At 43.7% G+C, this 25,526-nt stretch overlaps 2 protein-coding genes across 3 annotated transcripts; one reads left to right on the plus strand and one right to left on the minus strand.

The window, feature by feature from the left end:
- The first annotated feature begins 109 nt into the window (after positions 1-109).
- On the plus strand, positions 110-7,571 carry LOC111969978 (specifically androgen-regulated gene protein-like). The gene is made up of 4 exons (XM_023996411.2): positions 110-195; positions 2,946-3,117; positions 3,375-3,570; positions 5,083-7,571. The coding sequence occupies exons 2-4, from the start codon at positions 3,013-3,015 to the stop codon at positions 6,270-6,272; spliced, it is 1,491 nt and encodes a 496-aa protein (XP_023852179.1). The 5' UTR covers positions 110-195; positions 2,946-3,012; the 3' UTR covers positions 6,273-7,571.
- A 915-nt stretch (positions 7,572-8,486) lies between these two features.
- On the minus strand, positions 8,487-20,893 carry kif17 (kinesin family member 17). 2 transcript variants are annotated; one of them, XM_023996409.2, is made up of 14 exons: positions 20,026-20,893; positions 19,527-19,673; positions 19,212-19,313; positions 18,750-18,939; positions 11,946-12,398; positions 11,720-11,814; positions 11,466-11,631; positions 11,179-11,282; positions 10,936-11,060; positions 10,617-10,845; positions 10,138-10,396; positions 9,926-9,993; positions 9,709-9,829; positions 8,487-9,044 (listed from the first exon to the last, which is right to left on the minus strand). In XM_023996409.2, exons 1-14 carry the CDS (start codon positions 20,254-20,256, stop codon positions 8,854-8,856), a joined length of 2,481 nt encoding a protein of 826 aa, XP_023852177.1. In that variant the 5' UTR covers positions 20,257-20,893; the 3' UTR covers positions 8,487-8,853. The 2 variants fall into 2 exon arrangements, with proteins under 2 accessions (XP_023852177.1, XP_023852176.1); XM_023996408.2 differs by having other exon boundaries at positions 9,926-9,996.
- Positions 20,894-25,526: the final 4,633 nt, after the last annotated feature.

The following is a 25,526-nucleotide window of genomic DNA, read 5'->3' on the forward strand; positions in this document are numbered from 1 at the left end:
CAGCTTGAACGAAGCCTTAACTGCTAGGTGTACTGTGCTCTGATTGGTTAATAATGTGTTGCACATGGTCTATTATCACCTGTAGTAGCGAGGTTCTGAACAGAAGCCCCGACCGTACAGGCAACAGGTCAGATGACTAAACCTGCGCGATTAACGGAATGTGGTGTTACTAGCACAAAGCCTGTAGAATTACAGGTAAGCGAAATTATAAAACAATAGGGAATAGATTACTTGTATATTTTATTTGATATTAAACTGAAGGATTCTTGAAATTAAAACAAATGTATAGTCTTCATATTTTGCTGTAAACTATTTGCATGGCTACTGTATTTTGCCAAGATTGTATGGCTACTGTTAATAAGACACAATACCAGCGTTTACTCATATGAGCTATATCCTCAATACAATTGCCTTTGTTAAAACATAGCTGAAATAGTCCAATGGGAGTGGTAAGATCAGAAAAATACTTTGACCCTGGTGTTGAATATCAGCTAGCAAATCTTAACCTGCCTTATGACAATGAAGTGTTATTGCCCATGTTACTTTAATGCCCCAGCGCATGTGCATGTCTGAACAATTCCTGCAACAATGTTTATAGTGCAGTTTGTCCTAAATGGATGGGGAATGACACATTTGTTTTTCATTGTGTGTCAGGTGACTCACCATCAAAGTCACATATTGGTTAGATTCAATATGCCCAAATGGCTTCAGAGAGCTGAGCCAATTGAGTAAGCCCTTTGATCAGTGGATAATAATATTGTTCTGATTAATAAGTATATGTACTTCTATGTCAGAAGTGGTGAGTTGAAGTAATGATTAACTAGATGATCTGTGGTCTGTCATTCTGAGGAGATGTCAGCAGGTTTTTACCCCACCTGCATAATAGCTATTAAAGCTTTGTACACACAGTAAAGCAACTGAATATACTGTGTGGTGATAACCTTCATGAATTTATTTTCCCTTCTTGTGAACCCTCAAGCAATATTTTCCAAGACTTTGCTTTCAGCCATAGAGCACACATTGGCATGCTAGGGGTATGAGGGTTCAAGTATTTTGTCTCTTGGTTAAACATCTGTGAAATACATAGTACAAGACACAATGGAGGTTATTAATTTAATATATTAAGCGCTTGGGACTGGAAGGTTCTATCTGCAAAAAGCAGATTCTGAGATAAGATAATTGACTTAAAAGTGGCGGCAGGTAGCCTAGTGGTTAGAGCCAGTAACCGAATGGTTTCTGGTTCAAATACCCAAGTTGACAAGATGAAAAATCGATCGATGTGCCATTGAGCAAGGCACTTAACAATAATTTGCTCCAGGGGTGCCGTACTACTATGGCTGACCCTGTAAAACAACAAATTTCAGTACACCTATCCAGTGTATGTGACAAAAATATTTTTGCCGGTAAAGTAACCGAGTGGTTAAAAGTGTTGGGCCAGTAACCGCAAGGTTGCTGGTTCAAATTCCCTAGCTGACTAGGTGAAAAAAGTCTGTGCCCTTGAGCAAGGCGCTTAACCCTAATTGCTCCTGTATGTTGCTCTGGATGAGAGCGTCTGCTAAATGACGTAAATGTAAAAGGTTCTGTATCCCCATTGGTTTGAATGGTGTCAGCAATTTCATGTTGTATTCCTTTGAATTTAACATGAATTGGGGTATTTACAGTATCATATAGGTGACAAAAATGCAGATAGAATCTTAAGTCCTAAGCTCTCGATATTGTGCATATCTCACATCTAGTGAAACATACATTGGAACATGCTATACAGTAGGAGACTGATATCCACTGATAAGGCATTTTATTACTTTTCTTTTCTATCCAGTATCGACTGTATTGTTATTCCCCTTTGGAACACTTGTCTTTTGAACCAGAATAGATGATGTCGTGTACTATCCATTGTCTGAATGACCTGCTACTGCCCTGCTATTTGCATGAGATCAGTCTAGATTGTGCCAGGTTGAAAGACAACAAACGTTATCACGAACTTCACATTCAAATTCAGAGCTCAAGAGCTGAAGATTGCAGGTTGGATGTATACTTTACATAAATGCTTGTGGATAGGGGACTTAACTTCCACAGGGAAATGGCCTGGTCAGGCTGGAGCACAGTAACGTGACAAAGCCTCAGCAGTGAACAGAACAGGACTGCTATTGTGTATACTGACCTACTTAGTAGCCCCACTCAGGTGTTGAAACCAGAGTAGAGGCATTTCTTATAAATCAGGTATTACTTTATTATGGTCTCAGTCACAACACCACAAGAGCTACTTCAATATAATATTTGAGGTTTTTATCTCACATTTGTTTGTTAGTTGTGCATTCACACAATATGGAAAAAGGTGTGAAGAGGGATGTTCAACAATAGCTCCATCGTTACCTACATTATTCTACATTTTTCAAAGACATACAGAAGAGGCTACTCTATCTATACCAACAGGTATATGGTTAAGTAGGATGCAGCGTTAAGGAGGGATATCATTTGTATTGTCTTTCATTCTCGCTGAAATTGATCCTGCTGAAGGAGATTAGAGTAGCGTGCTGTAATCTGAGTCACGTGTGGCCAGGAGAGTAGTTAGCTAAGATATCGCACAGAAAAATACTTAGCTATGATACCCTGTTATTCTCCACTAGCTCTGCTTCCCATTCATCAGGTCCATGTGAATCTGACTGTTTAGAAATGTGTGTGTGTGTGTGTGTGTGTGTGTGTGTGTGTGTGTGTGTGTGTGTGTGTGTGTTGTTTGTGTGTGTGTGGTGTGTGTTGTGTGTGTGTGTGTGGTGTGTGTGTGTGTGTGTGTGTGTGTGTGTGTGTGTGTGTGGGGGGGGGGGGGGGGAGAAGTTTTATTTGTGGACAATTAGATAAGAAATAGTAATGAGTGGTATATTCAAAGTTCCAAGTTTAGTTAATGATTTTATTCATACATCAAGTTGTTTTGTATTTATTTTTGACAGGGAAAGAACGGTTCTCCACTACCAACTTCTATTACTACCTTGGACTTGAGAAACCTTCATCTTTACAATGCCAAAGAGTGACACATGGCCTGGTGGCGTCGCCATAGGGACGATCACTGGCATGGACAGTGCAGGCAGCTGTGACAGTGTTGTCAGAATGAGCTCTGGATTTGTAAGTACATTTGGTCATCCTCACATTTCTCAAGTTGTATTCCTGAACCTGCATAGGAAAGCAAGCTGTCCCAACAAGAAATCGATTTTGTGACAAATGACTGCATTTCACAATTAACTGAATTGACAATAGCTTCAGGGATTTGTGGGGGACAGTTTGACATTTTGGCAATGAAGCCCCTTTTTCTACTCACTCAGTCAGATGAACTCATGGCAACGATTTGTTTGTCTTTTAAGTTGGTCTGGTGTGTCTTACAGAGTGACAATAGCCTCAAGCACCTGTCTGCTGAGGAGAGGGCATGTCTCATGTTCTTGGAGGAGACCATAGAGTCCCTAGAGACTGAGGAGGACAATGGACTGTCCAATGATGAGCCTGAGTGCCTGCCCACCACCGGCAACGTGGCCACCAAGATGGCCCACCTCTCTGCCTCCATGGGCCAAAACAAGCTCAACAGTGAGTGACCTGCCCAGGAGGCAATTACATCCTCTTGAATATCAACATACCGTACTTCAGTGGTTTGTATTCATGGATGCCAAAGGAAGCCAGTCTTCCCTAAAAAATTGACCAAGAAAAAGATATACAATTATTTATCTTTCATCTCTGTGTTTTCATAATTTTCCTTCAATTCGGAAGAGGCTGAATGTACACTATATATACAAAAGTATGTGGACACCCCTTCAAATTAGTGGATTCGGCTATTTCAGCCACACCCATTCCTGACAGGTGTAAAAAGTTGAGCACACAGCCATGCAACCTTCATAGGTTGACTTTCAACGTGGCACCGTCATAGGATGCCACCTTTCCAACAAGTCAGTTTGTCAAATGTATGCCCTGCTAGAGCTGCCCCAGTCAACTGTAAGTACTTTTATTGTGAAGTGGAAACGTCTAGGAGCAACAACGGCTCAGCCACGAAGTGGTAGGCCACACAAGCTCACAGAACGGGACCACAGAGCCCATAGCGCGTAAAAATAGTCTGTCCTTGTTTGCAACACTAACTACCGAGTGACAAACTGCCTCTGGAAGCAATGTCAGCACAAGAACTGTTGGTCAGGATGAAATGGGTTTCCATGGTCGAGCAGCCACACACAAGCCTAAGATCACCATGTGCTATGCCAAGCGTCGGCTGGAGTGGTGTACGGCTCGCCGCCATTGGACTCTGGAGCTTCCGACGGACGAATCTGGCTTTGGCGGATGCCAGGAGAGCGCTACCTGCCCCAATGCATAGTGCCATCTGTAAAGTTTGGTGGAGGAGGAATAATGGTCTGGGGCTGTTTTTCCTGATTCGGGTTAGGCCCCTTCGTTCCAGTGAAGGGAAATCTTAATGTTACAGCATACAATGACATTCTAGATTATTCTGTGCTTCCAACTTTGTGGCAACAGTTTGGGGAAGGCCCTTTCCTGTTTCAGCATGACAATGTCCCTGTGCACAAAGCGAGGTCCATACAGGAATGGTTTGTCGAGATCGGTGTGGAAGAACTTGACTGGCCTGCACAGACCCCTGACCTCAACCCCATCGAACACCTTTGGGCTGAATTGGAACACCGACTGCGACCCAGGCCTAATCGCCAAACATCAGAGTCCGACCTTACTAATGCTCTTGTGGCTGAATGGAAGCAAGGTCCCGCAGCAATGTTCCAACATCTAGTGGAAAGCCTTCCCAGAAGAGTGGAGGCTGTTATAGCAGCAAAGGGGGACCAACTCCATATCCGTAATCATGATTTTGGAATGGGATGTTCAACGAGCAGGTGTCCACATACTTTTGGTCATGTAGTGTATCACGGTCGCTAGGCAAATTAACTAACAGGTTATAGAGCAAACAACACATTTATCACAACACACAGGTTGTGATATGGCTTTTTTTCCTGGCTTCCATAGTGATTTTTACCCACGCACCGCTACTGTAGTACATTCATCCATTTCAGCAGGGGAAAAAAGCATCTAATGATCATTTTGTTTGTCTTTTAGATGTATCAAAATATCCCAGTGATGAGTACGGTTACCTGGTTCCTACTCCGTTCATCCTGGCCAACAGCACCTCCTGCATCCTGTCCAAGCCCAGGCCAGGAATACCCCCAAATAATGAGAACTCTCACCCAAAGCCCCAGGTCACTGCCTTGGACAACACGCCATCTCAGAGCCATCACCCTTATGTACCCCCTGAGGTCAATGTTGTGGTGATACCCCCTCCATCAAAGGCCAAAGACTACCCTTGTCAGAGACCACCCCCTTCACCCAGGGGCCCTCTGTCTTATGAGTCCCTAGTGCAGCTGAGGAAGAGTGCGTCCATGAAGAGAACCCTTCAAAGGTCCACGGCTGAGACCAGAGACTGGAACAGGCAGCCCTCTTCATCAGCCGTTCCCATTGACTTGCACCATGGGAGCACACCCAGAGACCCCTCAGTCACCCCAGCCCAGGTCACACTCCTCCAAGAGCCCAGCAAGCAGAATGACAGTCCTCCAGTAGTGTTCCCAAAACCCCCCAAAATACCCTCCCACATTGCCCTGAATACCCAAAAGGGTACAGCCAACCCCACCACAGACTCCAGTGCCCCTTCCTTGAGCTCATCACCCACTGACAGGCATTTGTCGGACCCCCAAAAGGTGAGAAAGGAGGCCCTGCAGAAGCTGGGGCTCCTGAGCGACAATAATGAGTCCCAACCTAAGTCTGTTACGCCACTGTGCTCCTCCAAATTGCACTCCACCTGTGACCTAACTTCAGCTAGTGTGGGAGTTAAATCTCAACCTCACGGTAACTCAACAAGAAGCCAGCCCTCATATACCTCCCAAGGACCCAGAGAACCTAGCAGCAGGCCGGTACAAAGCAGCAGCTTCCTCCATCGCTCTAGGAGTGAGGAGCAGCCCCCCATACCGCCCTCACACCTGACCAAACCCAGTGGGGTCAAAGCTGCCACCCTAGAGCGTTCTGGGGTGGGGCTTGGGACCTACGTGGCCGACCACCGGAAACCTCCCCAGGATGGACGTTGCACCCCACCTGCTCCCATCAAAGCCCCAGAGCAGGAGAAAACAACCCTCGCTGCCCAGCCAGTGTCCACTCACAAGACCCCGCACTGCCCGGGCTTCAGTGTGGTGATGGTGCCCAGCATGGGAGAAGACAGACGAGAGGCTCTTAGGAAGCTGGGGCTGCTGAAAGACTAGGCCTGGAGAGAAGGTAGCCGTATCTCTTCCCAGTGGATAAATGGATATATAAAAGGGGTATCAAATGGAACAGACTTCCACCACCGTAGGCAGAGAAGCAGCATAAAAAGGGAATTGAATGGATTTCTGTAAATATTTTTAGCACTAAATGTGCTGGTTTATCAGGAAAATACCTTCTTTCTTCCTTTTCTGTCTGTAAAACCTCTTACTGCAGTTTAGTTTTCATGTCAGTTGTTTATTAACATGATATTTGCAAAGTGTTTCTAAAGGGTTTTGCTGTTACAGAATCAGTCACTGCACACTTATACAGTAGATCAGAGGAATGAAGGCAACAGGCTTATTCAGAGGGGTTGGGTTAAATGCGGAAGACACATTTCAGTTGAATGCATTCAGTTGTACAACTGACTAGGTATCCCCCTTTCCTATTCATCATATTTTTGGTATAATTGCTGTGTAACAGACTGCGTTCATTGTATGCTTGAGATGAGAACATGTATTTGACCATACACTAAAAAGTTAGCCTATTTTGTGTCAGATTGTGAACATTTCCTTAATTTCCCCCAACCAGACTGAGCTTCTTGTTGTTAAATTACAGCCATGTTTTTCCAACCATCACAGCCCCATCAGAGAATATTTTTTGTAAAAAAAGATAAAGAATTATTTATATTCCCGAGACCCAACAATACATTTTTGTCTTCTCTAATGGACATTTGTTTTTGGTCCATATCTCTAAAGGCCATACATGCCATTGTGTTAGGGCCCATTGTACCTTTGAGAGGACATTCTGGGCTTTTCAATGATATCTCTTGTGGGGGTGTGACTTGATTTTTTTTCTTCCTGGTTCTTAAAAATGGCTAACATCACAATTAGCACATTTTATAGTAAGTGTATAATTGTAAGTAGCATTTTTGTGATTTTGATATTCAAATTGTTTCTAATAGGTAAATATAATTTCTTCACATTAAATAAGATATTGTTAATAAAGTGGACATCAAGATGTGCTGTTTTTCACGTACTGTCCCCATTTACTGTAATGTTATTTTTTTAAACATTTACTATAAACAAGTCCCAACAAGTCCCAAAGAAACATTTATTCACCCAAAACACAACCTTTCCACCTGCCTTACCTTTCTCCCCCTCGATGCACCCTCCTCTCTTACAGACTACTAATTTTACACATGCCACTTTCGCAATGAGAAAGCCTACTCAGCTGTCTGTGTGTCATCAGATTATCTTGGACTGCACCTCTATGAACTTGTCCTACTGAACAGACCGACCAGTGCTTTCTTTTCTGTGCTGGTCATTGTTGATGTCCAAAGAGCTCTTTCTTTTCATTTAACAGTATAAGAGAAAGGTCAGTATCTTATATATTGTTGGAACATTCTCTGGTAATTGTCATATCATCAGTGTCTCTATAGTACCACTGCAGTTCTCTCTCAGTGAGGTATTATTATAGTGGAGCCGTATCCAAGTCTGAGCAGAGTACTTTGCATACGATGGTGTCACATCTCGCAACTGAAATGACCGCGGTCGGTCAAGTCATATTGAACAATAGATGAAAAAAATCTATCCATTGCCTAAGTGGGAAACACGATACGGAGAAAGAAGAGATGGTTTGATTCATCGATATTCAGATGAAAGGGACACACAACCCTGAATGATTTTCCATTGTGATGGCAATGTATGTGGTTAGGGACATTAACTTAAATGTCATACTCAGAATTGTCAGAGGTATTGTAATTTGTAATTTTCTGGAATGCTAAATACATTTTTCTGCCGAGGAAGCCTGGCTCAGATTGCTTGTAAAAACCAATTCAAGTTGGCTGTGTCACTCAGCTCCCTGGAGATCACAAGGTCGCTCCACACTTGTCTTGTTTGCAGACAACAGGGAGGTTTGTCTTTGACACATCTTTTCAGAGGCCAGGAAACCGGAGGCTAACCTACACGGTCACCTGTGGCCTGTTAACACTCTGCTAATATGACAACACCACCCTGGCCGCAGAGCACTCGTTGAGTCATCCATCTGATGTCACATTGAAACTGGTTTAACATGTTTGTTCATTTCTTCCCTGATGGTGAAGATGACCTTCCTATTACTGATGCTCACAGCTAAATATTTTACAACCAGACGCATTCTGTGAAGTGATTGAGAACTAGACATGAAATGAACAAGATCTACAGAAAATATATTGTATTAACAGTTAATCCAAAAACCACAACAGTGATAAATAGTACATTCAGGGTTGGATAAACCATCATATCACAGCCTTAAGAGTCAGTGCAAGCACTATGGTGTGTGGCATTAGGTAGTAGCATAATGTTAGCTAACATTTAAAAAGGTACTAAAAAACAAACACACCAGTAACATCACATTGCCAGACCAAGTGTCCATGTAAACGTGACATTATATTGCTGGTTAGCAAAAGTTCAATAGTGCACCAACACCACAGGGTCAATCACAGTGGATTAACGAAATACTCTACCTAAACAAGTCAACAAATAGTGAGGTCTCTAGGAGTCAGAAAGGGTGGCAGGTAAAAATTGAGAGGTTGCAGAAGAGTGCCCCTCTAGCCCAGCTCTCTCAGTTCCCCTCATAGGGGATGTGCGTTTTGCTTTTCTTCCTCTTCACCTTGCCATTGGATGGGGTGATCCCCAGTGACTCGAGGCGGAAGGGACGAGGGAGGAGGGATTCAGTGCTGAGTGAGGGGCCGATGTTGGAGCCGCTGGAGGTCAGGTGAGGCGTCCCGTTCCCCTGGGGTGCTGAGTGAACTGCTGCAGGGGAAGAGGTCATCAGTGGGACAACAGCAAATATAGGGCAAAGGATCTGTTGAAGTTAAGTGGATAGCAGGCTAGATCTTTTTAATGTTTCCAGTAACTGACTTGGACCCTTATAAAACAATTGTATACTAGCAAGCAGTACGTTGGTATTATATGTGGTGCTATTCCAAAAGTTCATTCCAAAAGTATCTGAATTGTATTATTTTCTTATAATTTCAGGCACCTCCCCCTTCGGCCTGCACACCTTATTAAATACCGATTCATAGTTTGCCTGTTTTTATGTTAACATTAACTACACCTCAGTCACAGTTGTGCTTCAACATCTGCATTGCTTGCTGTTTGGGGTTTTAGACAGGGTTTCTGTATAAGCACTTTATGACATGTAAAAAGGGCTTTATAAATACATTTGATTTGATTTGAGTTGTAACTCCAGTGACAGTTGAACTCAGATAAGAGTGCCCTCTGCAGTTTTCAGTAAGAAAAAAAATCCATTTCATGTACAACATTTACAGTAAGAGCAGTGAAAATGCACTGGGCTGGGCGAGGCTAACATAGTTTATTTGTGTAAATACAGTACATTTTTAGTGAGCAGATCTGCTCTCCCTCCTGTAGCCTGGGCTGTGGGGTCAGGGGAAGGGCCTGTAGCTCCTGGTCTTACCCAGTCCCTTCAGGGGCTCACCGCCCAGCAGCTGGTTGGCTCTCTTAGGCTTGAAGTAGTTGCTGGCGAAGTTCTCGCTGTCGCTGCGATTCAACATCTCCTTATATCGGTCCTCGTCATCCTGCACAAAACATAGGCAACAATGAGGGATCATAGACATTTTATGTTTTAATTCTCATATCCCATAAGGAACGTTTTTAAAAAGATGAGTACACACCGGAAAGGACTCTCCTGTGTCAGCCACTGAGCTCCTGCGTACAGAGAGCCTCTGAGCTGAAGGAGCTACTGCTGAAAGAGAGATGGGACAGAGGATCCACGCAATCTCAACATATAAAATCTACACAAAAAGTCCATCCACAAAAAATGTGAACATTAATCCTATCTTCAAAGAAATCCTCACAACATAATTTCTCCCCGTCCTACACTCACCTGATGGCAGGGCCGTTTTCTGCACCACCACCTCAGGCAGCCTCCAGGTGGTGCCATCTTCATCCCAGGTGGCCTCCTTCCGCAGGCGGTCTAGGTTGCTGTAGTTGCAGTCACGGCGCACCAGAGGGGCCATGCGCTCCAGCAGTGCCTGCAGCAAATGGCCCTCCCTCTCCAGCCTGCGGACGGTGACCAGGTAGTCGTTTCTCTCTAGCTCAAACTCCGCCTGCAGGTCCCGGATCTCCAGCTTGGCCGCCTTCAGCTGTGAAATCACATCAGGAGAACACCACTTAAAACTAGACCATACAGGCTTAGGTTTACTCTTAAATCTTATATCTATATCACAGTTCATAATGTATTCTTAACAGAATCAGCAATCAGAATCAATTTTTAAAAATGTGCGTAAGAAATCTAGTACAGGAACATGCGTGCTAGTAGATAAATCATTCATCTGGCATTTATTTTCCATGAAGATGACCCACCTTGCCCTGGGTGTTCTCTAGGAGCCGACTCTTAGCATGGACCTCCTCCTGGATGGAGTCGTAGACATTGAGCATCACATTGTCACTCTCCTCACGGTTCTCTGCCAGGGCCTCAATCAGCTGCTTCTTCCTCTGGTCTGCCAGGGTCTTCCTCTGTCGGTGTCTCTGCTGTAACTCCTTGTTCCGAGCCTGCTCCCCTCCCACCACTTCCTGCTCCAACTGCTGCAGCCTGGAGACAGGATAGGGCACCAAGTCACACTATCACACCACTGGACATGATGTTATGCAAAGGGTATATTGTGGGTGTGTGGTCACTCACCTCTCGAGGACATGCTTCTGGTCCAGAGGGCCTGGGGTGCCAATGGGAGGGGAGTCTGCATTCTCCTCCCCCTCAGACCCTGTCTGGACACTGGTCACCTGGCGAGATGCCTGTGTCTGTCTCACCTACAAGAAGAGAAGTTACACACGGCATTAAAGGGACCGCTCTATTCTGATGTGTACTACTACAAAATGCATGCATAACCTGTTATCCACAAGTACTGGGAACTTGAGGCATGTGTACCTTGGCCAGGGCTGGTTCCAAATCAGCATGCTCATGTGGGGCAGCAGTGACACAGCATGATTCCTCCTCAAGAGCTTGTTTCATAAGAATGGAGATCTCTGACTCTAGGCAATGAGAAAACAAGGCATAGTATCATGTAAAGTACTAGAGCAACATCTATACACTTGAGTGCTAAAGGTATTTATCTTAATAAAATCTTTTATTAAAATCCTTGGCTATGGTTGTCTAACTGTGTGATAATGAATTGGTTGGTTATTCTAATGTAGACAGGGATGTTGTAATGGTACCAGCCGTGGTGATATAGTGCCCTCTGCTGGCCCTAGACTTCTCCAGACTGGACAGCTTGGTCTCATATGAGGAGCGCAGAACAGCTATGTCCTCCTGTAGCTTGGCCTTGGACTCCTGCTCAGCATTATACTCAGCCTGAAGCCTAGCCAGCTTCTCCTCGTACTCCTGGAGGTCACAAATAGGTCAGTTCATCTACCCCTCCCACTCAACAGCCTCTCAGTCAACTAACCCTGTGGAAGAGTACCCTACCCACCTCTTTAATCTTCTCCTTCTCCTCCAAAGTACTGCTGGACTGTGGCCTTGATGGACCAGCAGAGGGCCCCGCAGACAACTGACCAGCCAGAAGCGCTGATGAAAATGGTACAATTGAGAATAATCAAATTTTAGACAAGACATAATAACCTAGCAGTTTGATCTTCTATGTGAAAACTCTTACTCTCAATGGTAAGACAAAGTGTGGAGAAAAACATGGTTCTCACATGACAGGTTGCCACTGCCCAGCTGGCCAGAGATGAGGGCGCGTAGTTGCTTGATTTCCTCCTGATACTCTCGGAGCAGGGCATCCTTGGGGTCCTCATTGATGCGGGGCCTGTTCTGGATGTTCTTGGCCCTGTTGGCGTAGCGCAGGGTGCTCAGGCTCTCCTCATAGTTGTTGTCTGCAGGTGAGAGGCAGGCCACCATCAGGGTGCGAGTGTTCCCTCCCAGGGAGTCCTGCAGCAGCCGGGTCAGCTTGGAGTCTCGGTAGGGGATGTGTTTGGAGCGGCCATCCACCAGGGCAGAGATGACGTTGCCCAGAGCCGACAGGGACAGATTGATCTTGGTGGCCTCACGGAGCCGCTCCCCGGTGGCACCAGTCTTAGACTGCCTCTCACTGCCTGCCAGGTCAACCAGGTTCAGTTTGCCCGCACGCAGGTGGTCCTCGCCAGCTGAATCTGAGACCACAGGACACAGACAGTGAATGTTTGGCCTCAAAGCCAAGGGCTAACACAGACAAGAACACGCATTATGGTTGAGTTAGCTGTCATAATCTGCCGTACTAGTTTCTCTCCCTTCTTTTGGACCCTGAGATCTAGATACACTGTGTATGCATATACAGTGCATTCGGAAAGTATTCAGACCCCTTCTCCTTTTCCACATTTTGTTACATTACAGCCTTATTCTAAATTTGATTAAATTAACATTTTTTCCTCATCAATCTACACACAATACCCCATAATGACAAAGCGAAAACAGGTTTTTACGAGTTTTTGCAAATGTTAGAAAATAAAAAACAGAAATACCTTATTTAATTAAGTATTCAGATCCTTTGCTATGAGACTCAAAATTGAGCTCAGGTGCATCCTGTTTCCATTGATCACCCTTGAGATGTTTCCACAACTTGATTGGCAGAATTTGGAATGATTTGGAATGGCACAAACCTGTCTATATACGCTCCCACAGTTGACAGTGCATGTCAAAGCAAAAACCAAGCCATGAGGATGAAGGAATTGTCCAAAGACCCCCGAGACAGGAGTGTGTCAAGGCACAGATCTGGGGAAGGGTACTGGAGCACTGAAGGTCCCCAAGAACACAGTGGCCTCCATCATTCTTAAATGGAAGAAGTTCGGAACCACCGAGACTCTTCCTTGAGCTGGCTGCCCAGCCAAACTGAGCAATCGGGGGAGAAAGGCCTTAGTCAGGGAGGTGACCAAGAACCCGATGGTCACTCTGACAGTGCTTCAGATGGACAACCATCTCTGCAGCAGTTCACCAATCAGGCCTTTATGGAGAGTGGCCAAACGGAAGCCACTCCTCAGTAAAATCACTGCCAAAGGGACTTCAACAAAGCACTGAGTAAAGGGTCTGAATACTTATGTAAATGTGACATTTCAGTTTTGTATTTTTTATAAGTTTGCAAAAATGTCTAAAAACATGTTTTTGCTTTGTCAATACGGGGTATTGTATGTAGATTGACGAGGGGAAAAAATATTTCATCAATTTTAGAATAAGTCTTTAACATAACAAAATGTTGAAAATGTCAAGGGGACTGAATACTTTCCGAATGCACTGTATATAAGGTTGAGCTTGTCAATCATGCTGTACAACATTGGCAGCTAACAGCTGAATTGCAGCCCATACAGTGGAAGTCGAAAGTTTACAAACACTTATTTTGGAGTCATAAAAAAAAAATTCAACCACTCCACAAATTTCTTGTTAACAAACAATAGTTTTTGGCAAGTCGGTAAGGACATCTACTTTGTGCATGACACAAGTAATTTTTCCAACAATTGTTTACAGACAGATTATTTCACTTATAATTCACTGTATCACAATTCCAGTGGGTCAGAAGTTTACATACACTAAGTTGACTGTGCCTTTAAACAGCTTGGAAAATTCCAGAAAATTATGTCATGGCTTTAGAAGCTTCTGATAGGCTAATTGACATCATTTGAGTCAATTGGAGGTGTACCTGTGGATGCATTTCAAGGCCTACCTTCAAACTCTGTGCCTCTTTGCTTGACATCATGGGAAAATCAAAAGAAATCAGCCAAGACCTCAGAAAAAGAATTGTAGACCTCCACAAGTCTGGTTCATCCTTGGGAGCATTTTCCAAATGCCTGAAGGTACCATGTTCATCTGTACAAACAATAGTATGCAAGTATAAACACCATGGGACCACGCAGCCGTCATACCACTCAGGAAGGAGACGCGTTCTGTCTCCAAGAGATTAACGTACTTTGGTGTGAAAAGTGCAAATCAATCCCAGAATAACAGCAAAGAACCTTGTGAAGACGCTGGAGGAAACAGGTACAAAAGTATCTATATCCACAGTAAAACGAGTCCTATATCGACATAATCTGAAAGGCCGCTCAGAAAGGAAGAAGCCACTGCTCCAAAACCGCCATAAAAAAGCCAGACTACGGTTTGCAACAGCACATGGGGACAAAGATCATACTTTTGGGAGAAATATCCTCTGGTCTGATGAAACAAAAATAGAACTGGTTGGCCATAATGACCATCGTTATGTTTGGAGGAAAAGGGGGAGGCTTGCAAGCCGAAGAACACCATCCCAACCGTGAAGCACGGGGGTGGCAGCATCATGTTGTGGGTGTGCTTTGCTGCAGGAGGGATTGGTGCACTTCACAAAATAGATGGCATCATGAGGAAGAAAATTATGTGGATATATTGAAGCAACATCTCAAGACATCAGTCAGGAAGGTAAAGCTTGGTCGCAAATGTGTCTTCCAAATGGACAATGACTACAGGCATACTTCCAAAGTTGTGGCAAAATGGCTTAAGGACAACAAAGTTAAGGTATTGGAGTGGCCATCACAAAGCCCTGACCTCAATCCTATAGAAAATGTGTGGGGAGAACTGAAAAAGCTTGTGCGAGCAAGGAGGCCTACAAACCTGACTCAGTTACACAAGCTCTGTCAGGAGGAATGGGCCAAAATTCACCCAACTTATTGTGGGAAGCTTGTGGAAGGCTACCTGAAACGTTTGATCCAAGTTAAACCATTTAAAGGCAATGCTACCAAATACTAATTGAGTGTATGTAAGCTTCTGACCCACTGGGAATGTGATGACAGAAATAAAGCTGAAATAAATCATTCTCTATAAAAAAAATCTGACATTTCACATTCTTAAAATAAAGTGGTGATCCTAACTGACCTTGACAGGGACTTTTTACTAGGATTAAATGTCAGGAATTGTGAAAAACTGAGTTTAAATGTATTTGGCTAAGGTGTATGTAAACTTCCGACTTCAACTGTATGTAAATATACCGTACCAGTCAAAAGTTTGGACACACCTACTCATTCCATGGTATTTCTTTATTTTTACTATTTTCTACATTGTAGAATAATAGTGAAGACATCAAAACTATGAAATAACACATTTGGAATCATGTAGTAATTTTAAAAAGTGTTAATCAAATCAAGTCAATCTGGAAAATGTCAAGAACTTTTAAAGTTTCTTCAAGTTCAGTCGCAAAAACCATCAAGTGCTATGATGAAACTGGCTCCCATGAGGACCGCCACAGGAAAGGAAAACCCAGAGTTACCTCTGTCGCATAGGATAAGTTAGAGTTAACTGCACCTCAGACTGCAGCCCAAATAAATGCTTCACAGCGTTCAAGTAACAGACACATCTCAACATCAAGTGTTCAGAGGAGACTGCGTGAATCAGGCCTTCATGGTCAAATTGCTGGAAAGAAACCACTACTAAAGGACAGCAATAATAAGAAGAGACTTGCTTGGGCCAAGAAACACGAGCAATGGACATTAGACCGGTGGAAATCTGTCCTTTGTTCTGATGAGTCTGAATGAGAGATTTTTGGTTCCAACCGCCATGTCTTTGTGAGATGCAGAGTAGGTGAGCGGATGACCTCCGCGTGTGTGGCTCCCACCGTGAACCATGGAGGAGGAGGTGTGATGGTGCTTTGCTGGTGACACTGTCTGTGATGTATTTAGAAGTCAAGGCACACTTAACCAGCATGGCTACCACAGCATTCTGCAGCGATACGTCATCCCATCTGGTTTGCGCTTTGTAGGACTATCATTTGTTTTTCAACAGGACAATGACCCAACACACCTCCAGGCTGTGTAAGGGCTATTTGACCAAGAAGGAGAGTGATGGAGTGCTCCATCAGATGACCTGGTCTCCACAATCACCCAACCTCAACCCAATTGAGATGATGGTTTGGGATGAGTTGGACCGCAGAGTGAAGGAAAAGCAGCCAACATGTGCTCAGCATATGTGGGAACTCCTTCAAGACTGTTGGAAAAGCGTTCCAGGTGAAGCTGGTTGAGAGAATGCCAAAAGTGCAAAGCTGTTATCAGCAAAGGGTGGCTACTTTGAAGAATCTAAAACATAAAATATATTTAGATTTGTTTAACACTTTTTTGGTTAGTACATGATTCCATCTGTGTTATTTTATAGTTTTGATGTCGTCACTATTATTCTACAATGTAGAAAATAGTAAAAATAAAGAAAAACCCTTGAATGAGTAGGTGTGTCCAAACTTTTGACTGGTACTGTAGCTAAATTAACAAATTAAGAAATGCGATAGTCAATAGTCATTGAGGGAGGGAGGGAATATCATGTCACATCCAGGGGGAAGCCTTTGAGCCTAGGTCAGAGTAAAAGACATGTCCTCTGAGAGTAATTGAACAAGGCACCTTGCAGCAACTGGTCTCCATTGGTAGTTCGCCAGCTACTCCTCGACCACAACCAATATGCAGAATATTATGTTATGTACACTGAGTGTACAAAACATTAGGAACCCCTTCCTAATATTGAGTTGCATCCCCTTTTGCACTCAGAACAACCTCAATTCGTCAGGGCATGGACTCTACAAGGTGTCGAAAGAATTCAACATGGATGCTGCCCCATGTTGATGCCAATGCTTCCCACAGTTGTGTCAAGTTGGCTGGCGGTCCTTTGGGTGGTGGACCATTCTTGACACACATGGGAAACTGTTGAGCATGAAAAACCTACCAGCTTTGCAGTTCTTGACACAATGAAACCGGTGTGCCTGGCAGCTGCTACCATACCTGTTCAAAGGTGCTTAAATCTTTTGTCTTTCCCATTCACCCTCTGAATGGCACATATATACAATCCATGTCTCAATTGTCTTAAGACTTATAAATCCTTCTTTAACTGGTCTCCTCCCCTTCATCTACACTGATTGAAGTGGATTTAACAAGTGATTTAAGAGATCATAGGTTTCACCTGTTCAGTCTCATGGAAAGAGCCAATGTTCCTAATGTTTCACTCACCGAACAGTTTATTAGGTACACTAATCTAGTACTGGGTCGGACCCCCCTTAACTCATAACATGATGCAGCCACCACTATGCTTGAAAATATGGAGAGTGGTACTCAGTAATGTGTTGTATTGGAATTGCCCCAAACATAACACTTGTTATATCATGAAATTGTTGAATACTCCTTTCTGATTAGCTTGAAGGGCATTCTAGGGCGTGCATTATTTCCCACAGTAGAATTTAATGGCTATAGTTCATTTTTACATGTTCTGTTTGAGCTGCTTTTGAAAGCAAGTCGGATTGAAAACAGTATTGGTATTGTTGAATTCGATTTTCATAATAGCAAGCTAGGAATGATGGTTTGTTTAGCTAAACTAACAAGTCTGTTTGTTTGGTTACCACAGCAACTAGTACTTTAGCTATCTAGTAAACTTGCTAGCTACTTCAATGGACGTTGAACACATTTCTACAGGCAAATGAACACATTTCTAGTGGCAAATGTGTTAATGGTATAAAAGGGATAATCAACTCAGGGCTCTATGCGTTCCCTGGAAAATAATGCAACTCCGTGGAAGCTCAGTTCCTCTCCGCTAGCGCTTCATGGAACACACCTTCCACGTCGTTCATTATTTTCCATAGAACGCATAGGTTAGTATCGTGGAGTAACTACAATGTAGTTTTCTCCTATCACAGCCATTAAACTCTGTAATGATTTTAAAGTCACCATTGGCCTCATGGTGAAATCCCTTAGAGGTTTTCTTCCTCTCCGGCACCTGAGTTAGGAAGGACGCCTGTATCTTTGTAGTGACTGGGTGTATTGATACAACATCTAAAGTGTAATTAATAACTTCACCATGCTCAAAGGGACATTCAATGTCAGCTTTTTTTTACCCATCTACCAATAGGTGCCCTTCTTTGTGAGGCATTGGAAAACCTCCCTGGTCTTTGTGGTTGAATCTGTGTTTGAAATTCACTGCTTGACTGAGGAACCTTACAGATAATTGTATGTGTGGGGTACAGAGATGAGGTACTCATAAAAAAATCCTGTTAAACACTATTATTGCACACAGAGTGAGTCCATGCAACTTATTGTTACTTGTTTTGCAAATGTTTACTGCTGAACTTATTGAGGCTTGCCATAACAAAGGGGTTGAATACTTATTGACTCAAGACATTTCAGCTTTTCATTTGTTAAAATGTGTGTACATTTTTTTCCCACTATGACATTATGGGGTATTGTGTGTAGGCCAGTGACCAAAAATCTAAATTTGATCCATTTTAAATTCAGGCTGTAACAACAAAATGTGGAAAAAGTCAAGGGGTGTGAATACTTTCTGAAGGCACTGTATATGGTTTTTGAGGTTATTTATGCAGCTGATAGGGCTGTTCTGACAGAAATATGACTCAACATTCCAGCCTCCTCACTAGTTTCTGTTTAACTCACTGAATATGTGTGTATTAGTGACTCATCTGTAGAGGCGGGTTGTGAATGACTGAGTTTGTGTGTGTTGATGCACAGACAGAGGGGTGATCTCACCTGTGTTGCAGATCTCCATGTGAATCGTAAAGATTGAGTGGGAGCGGGAGGAGTCCTTGTTCATCAGGGTGTAGCCCACAGATCGATTCCCCCAGCCCTGCACCATAATGCGCTCACACTCCCCCACGCTGTGCACTGTGTGCAAGGAGAGGTCTCGCACATATACACCATGCTCTGGGTGCTCCTTCAGCTGGCATCCGCCAACAAGCACACGCACACAAACAACAAACCTGTCATCATATGAGGACACCTTAACAAACTCACAAACATGCACACACTTCCCTGTCCTATTCTTCGCCACGGTAACAACCATTGTGCCGGAAATACAAATGCCCACCGCACAATGAAGCGTTTCCTTTCCTATCATCCCATGGCAAGAAACAACCTCTATATCAGAAACATAAATGTGCAGTACTTAAAAAATTAATACCCCTCTAATATTCTGGTACTATGCTTTCTTACCTCCATTTTCTGTTTGGTGTCATTTCCCAAAAGGTCTCGGATTTCTTCATTGTAGATCTCTAAGTAGGAAGCCCTCACCAGGAACTTAGTATTTTCTGCACACTATCTTACACAGAAGACAACTAATGAATAAGAACCTATTCTTGATAGGAAACACTTGATAATGAAGCACATTCATGTGACCTACAGTAATACAACCTGGCCACTCAAATAGGCCCTGCCAGTCAAGGCCTTGTCTGAGGTCAGCTTTTCCAACCACAGCAATTCACCAACTTATCCTTGGTGGCATTACAATATTGAAGGTGAAGACTGTACCTGAATGCTTTCGAAGATGTGCTCAAAGGCCCTTGGGATGACCCCTCTCTGGGCTGCTGGCTCAGATACCCCCTGCATGGTGAAGGACTTGCCACTTCCAGTCTGGCCATATGCAAAAATTGTTCCATTGTACCCTTCAGTCACCCCCTGTCAGTAGAAAGAACAGTCTGTTTGCATCAACCATCACATTTTCAATTGACAGTGCAAGGACAAATTGACATGCTTGTAGATTTTTTTTAAGCAATAGGCCTATATGCTTACAATTAATTTCAGCAGTAGATTGATAGCAGCCTCTTCTCTAAATGATGAGCTCCAAGGTCATTAGCAAGGGGATATACTGTAGCTTAGGTGGCAGTGGCACACTTGTTTTCCTAACTGTGACATGTATTTCATTTCAGATCTCTACTGGAGGTGTCCAATAACCCAAGAGATGGTGCTGCTGCTTGAAATCCACCAAAATCAAGTTGTGGAAATGTAGTAGGATTTATTGTAGGCCTACCTCAACCAAAGGGTAGGCGATCTCGTTGTACATCTGCTCAGTGGTTTGGCCAATGAAGTAGGTTCCATCAAAGGTGAATTGTTTTGGTGGCTCCTCCTTTGCCCCTGGCTTCTTGATCAAACACTGACACCTACTCATCTCTACTGATACTACCATCTTACAATTCAGGATTTGCTCCCTATCATTCATCGGCCGACACCTGACCACTACCTTCACTGACTCTGAAGCCATTTTTGCCTCTGTCTTCTTGGTATGTCTGATATCAGGCAAGCACTGGTGACAAGTTAGCAAGGCAAAGTCTGACACCAATGTTTGCCTATAAGAATGATCTCTTGATATTGGCTACAAAAGTCAATATCATCATTGATATTATTGGCTACCAATGTCAATATCAATCATCAGTTGTTGAATCCATTTCAGGCATTGTGCAAGCTAGCGGCAAGAAACAATACTTGTCGTTACAATAGTTTAGATTACTGTTCATTTGTAGCGAAACAATTAATCTCACTGGCAGCTATGACAGACTTCCTCCAGCTGACATACTATCTAATCAAAATAATAAAGTCTAACATCAACCTGTTGACCTAATCACAGAAGCAGGATAGCAAATCAGCATGATATAACGTTAGTCAGTAGCTAAACTAGCTATTTCACATTGACCAAGTATCAAAGCAAACACAACCTGTAACATTACCGACGTTAGCTAACATATCAGGCCGTATATCGGTTGGATTGGCAGATGACATGTCCTTCAATGAATACAATCCGTGCACAAAAACAAAACAAAACTGCTAAACAAAGACTATCAGATCGCCCGGTCGCTCTGTCTGTCTGTCTTCCCACGGCGTTCCAAGTTGCTAGGCAACCATACACTTCTGCGATCAACCACGTCATGTTATAAGTGCCAAGAAGAATCGTCCGATCTTCCAAAGTCCATTATTTAAAAAAAATCTGCCCAAACAACAGATTTAGGTCAAGTTCATAGAAATATGTGTTCATTTATGCATATACAGTACCAGTACCAGTCACAACTACGTTCTACATTGTAAAAAAAATAGTGAAGACATCAAAACTATAAAATAACACATATGGAATCATGTACCAACCAAAAAAGTGTTAAACAAATCATAATATATTTTAGATTTTATATTCTTCTAAGTAGCCGCCCTTTGCCTTGATGACAGCTTTGCACACTCTTGGCATTCTCCCAACCAGCTCCATGAGGAATGCTTTTCCAACAGTCTTGAAGGAGTTCCCACATATGCTGAGCACTTGTTGGCTGCTTTTCCTTCATTCTGCGGTCCAACTCATCCCAAACAATCTCAACTGGGTTGAGGTTGGGTGATTGTGGAGGCCAGGTCATCTGATGCAGCACTCCATCAGTCTCCTTCTTGGGTCAAATAGCCCTTACACAGCCTGGATGTGTGTTGGGTCATTGTCCTGTTGAAAACAAATGATAGTCCCACTAAGAGCAAACCAGATGGGATGGCGTATCGCTGCAGATTGCTGTGGTAACCATACTGGTTAAGTGTGCCTTGAATTCTAAGTAAATCACTGACAGTGTCACCCCCACACCATAGTAGTGGTTTCTTTGCAGCAATTCGACCATGAAGGCCTGATTCACTCGGTCTCCTCTGAACAGTTGATGTTGAGATGTGTCTGTTACTTGAACTCTGTGAAGTATATATTTGGGCTGTAATCTGAGGTGCAGTTAACTCTAATGATATCCTCTGCTGCGGGAGGTAACTCTGGGTCTTCCTTTTCTGTGGCGGGCCTCATGAGAGCCAGTTTCATCATAAACCTTGATGGTTTTTGCGACTGCACTTGAAGAAACTTTAAAAGTACTTGACATTTTCCGGATTGACTGACCTTCATGTCTTAAAGTAATGATGGGCTGTCGTTTCTCTTTGCTTATTTGAGCTTTTCTTGCCATAATATGGTCTTGGTCTTTTCCCAAATAGGGCTATCTTCTGTATACCACCCCGTCCTTGTCACAACACAACTAATTGGCTCAAACGTATTAAGAAGGAAAGAAATTCCACAAATGTACTTTTAACAGGGCACAACTGTTAATTGAAATGCATTCCAGATGACTACCTCATGATAGCTGTTTGAGAGAATGCCAAGAATGTGCAAAGCTGTCATCAAGGCAAAGGGTGGCGACTTTGAATAATCTCAAATCTAAAATAGATTTTGGATTTGTTTAACACTTTTTTCATTACTATATGATTCCATATGTTATTTCATAGTTTTGATGTCTTCACTATTATTCTACAGTGTAGAAAATAGTAAAAATAAAGAAAAACCCTTGAATGAGTGGTACTGTATACAATAGTGGTTCCCAAACTTTTTATAGTCCCGTACCCCTTCAAACATTCAACCTCCAGCTGCGTAGCCCCTCTTGCACCAGTGTCAGCGCACTCTCAAATGTAGTTTTTTACCACCGTTGTAAGCCTGCCACACACACACTATACGACACCTTTATTAAACATAAGAATGTGTGTGTTTTTTTCACAACCCGGCCCGTGGGAAGTGGCTCTTATTGGACCAGGGCACAAATAATAATATAATAATAATCAATCATTTTGCTCTTTATTTCACAATCTTACATATAAAACCTTATTTGTTCATCAAAAATTGTGAATAGCTCACCACAGGTTAATGAGAAGGGTGTGCTTGAATGGATGCACATAACTCTGCAATGTTGGGTTGTATTGGAGAGAGTCTCACACTTAAATCATTTTCCACACACAGTCTGTGCCTGTATTTAGTTTTCATGCTAGTGAGGGCCGAGAATCCACTCTCACATAGGTACATGGTTGCAAAGGGAATTAGTGTCTTAACAGCGCGGTTTTCCAAAGCAGGATACTCTGAGCACAGCCCGATCCATAAATCTGGCAGTGGCTTCTGATTAAATTCAATTTTCACAGAACCGCTTGTTGCAATTTTGATGAGMCTCTCTTGTTCAGATATCGGTAAGTGTACTGGAGGCAGGGCATGAAAGGGATAACGAATCCAGTTGTTTGTGTAATTAACTCACTCAGGTGCATCGCTATATCATATTTGACATTGTCTGTAAGCTTGAGTTCATTTGCGCACAACAAATCATACAATGATGGAAAGACCTGTGTGCTCTGCAGACAGAGAACAGCTTCAACTTCTTAATCATAGCCTCAGTTTTGTCCCGCACATTGAATATAGTTGCGGAGAGTCACTGTAATCCTAGATTCAGATCCTTCAAGTGAGAAAGAACATTTACATTTACATTTAAGTCATTTAGCAGACGCTCTTATCCAGAGCGACTTACAAATTGGTGCATTCACCTTATGATATCCATGGAACAACCACTTTACAAATAGTGCATCTAACTCTTTAAGGGGGGGGGGGGGTTAGAAGGATTACTTTATCCTATCCTAGGTATTCCTTAAAGAGGTGGGGTTTCAGGTGTCTCGGAAGGTGGTGATTGACTCGCTGACCTGGCGTTGTGAGGGAGTTTGTTCCACCATTGGGGTGCCAGAGCAGCGAACAGTTTTGACTGGGCTGAGCGGGAACTGTACTTCCTCAGAGGTAGGGAGGCGAGCAGGCCAGAGGTGGTGAACGCAGTGCCCTTGTTTGGGTGTAGGGCCTGATCAGAGCCTGAAGGTAGCGAGGTGCCGTTCCCCTCACAGCTCCGTAGGCAAGCACCATGGTCTTGTAACGGATGCGAGCTTCAACTGGAACCAGTGGAGAGAGCGGAGAGCGGGGTGACGTGAGAGAACTTGGGAAAGTTGAACACCAGACGGGCTGCGGCGTTCTGGTGAGTTGTAGGGTTTAATGGCACAGGCAGGGAGCCCAGCCAACAGCGAGTTGCAGTAATCCAGACGGAAGATGACAAGTGCCTGGATTAGGACCTGCGCCGCTTCCTGCGTGAGGCAGGGTCGTACTCTGCGAATGTTGTAGAGCATGAACCTACAGGAACGGGTCACCGCCTTGATGTTAGTTGAGAACGACAGGGTGTTGTCCAGATCACGCCAAGGTTCTTAGCACTCTGGGAGGAGGACACAATGGAGTTGTCAACCGTGATGGCGAGATCATGGAACGGGCAGTCCTTCCCGGGAGGAAGAGCAGCTCCGTCTTGCGAGGTTCAGCTTGAGGTGGTGATCCGTCATCCACACTGATATGTCTCTCAGACATGCAGAGATGCGATTCACCACCTGGTTATCAGGAGGGGGAAAGGAGAGAGTTAATTGTGTGTCGTCTGCATAGCAATGATAGGAGAGACCATGTGAGGATATGACAGAGCCAAGTGACTTGGTGTATAGCGAGAATAGGAGAGGGCCTAGAACAGAGCCTGGGGGACACCAGTGGTGAGAGCACGTGGTGCGGAGACAGATTCTCGCCACGCCACCTGGTAGGAGCGACCTGTCAGGTAGGACGCAATCCAAGCGTGGGCCGCGCCGGAGATGCCCAGCTCGGAGAGGGTGGAGAGGAGGATCTGATGGTTCACAGTATCAAAGGCAGCCGCATAGGTGCTAGAAGGATGAGAGCAGAGGAGAGAGAGTTAGCTTTAGCAGTGCGGAGCGCCTCCGTGACACAGAGAAGAGCAGTCTCAGTTGAATGAACATCTCCCAGATAGGCCAGTCGTGTGAGAAACTCGTCATCTTGCAAGCGGTCAGACAAGTGAAAATGATGGTCAGTAAAGAAAACTTTAAGCTTGTCTCTCAATTAAAAAAAAAAAGTGTCAATACTTTGCCCCTTGACAACCAGCGCCCTTTTGTATGTTGTAAAAGCGTTACATGGTCGCTGCCCATATCATTGCATACTGCAGAAAATACACGAGAGTTCAGGGGCCTTGCTTTAACAAAGTTAACCATTTTCACTGTAGTGTCCAAGACGTCTTTCAAGCTGTCAGGTCATTCCCTTGGCAGCAAGAGCCTCTTGGTGGATGCTGCAGTGTACCCAAGTGGTGTCGGGAGCAACTGCTTGCACGCACATTACCACTCAACTATGTCTCCCTGTCATGGCTTTTGCGCCATCAGTACAGATACCCAACACATCTTGACCACCAAAGTCCATTTGATGTCACAAAGCTGTCCAGTAATTAAAAAATATCCTCTCCTGTTGTCCTGGTTTCCAGTGGTTTGCAGAAGAGGATGTCTTCCTTAATTGACCCCCCATAAACATAACGGACATATACCAGGAGCTGTGCCAGGCCCGACACGTCTGTTGACTCATCCGGCTATAATGCATAGAATTCACTGGCTTGTATGTGAAGCAGTAATTGTTTCAAAACATCTCCTGCCATGTCACTGATGCGTCGTGAAACAGTGTTGTTTGATGAAAACATCATCTGTATAGTTTTTTTTGCATTTTCCAACCAGCATTGTCCCAGCCATATCCGCAGCAACAGTAAGAATTAAGTCCTCCATAATAGTATGGGGTTTGCCTGTCCTAGCCACTCGGTAGCTCACCATTAATGGTATCTGTTATTTATATACATGTCTTACTACTCTAAAGTCGTC

Source organism: Salvelinus sp. IW2-2015, linkage group LG11 (assembly GCF_002910315.2).
Source record: "Salvelinus sp. IW2-2015 linkage group LG11, ASM291031v2, whole genome shotgun sequence".
In the NCBI taxonomy this organism is placed as follows: Eukaryota; Metazoa; Chordata; class Actinopteri; order Salmoniformes; family Salmonidae; genus Salvelinus; species Salvelinus sp. IW2-2015.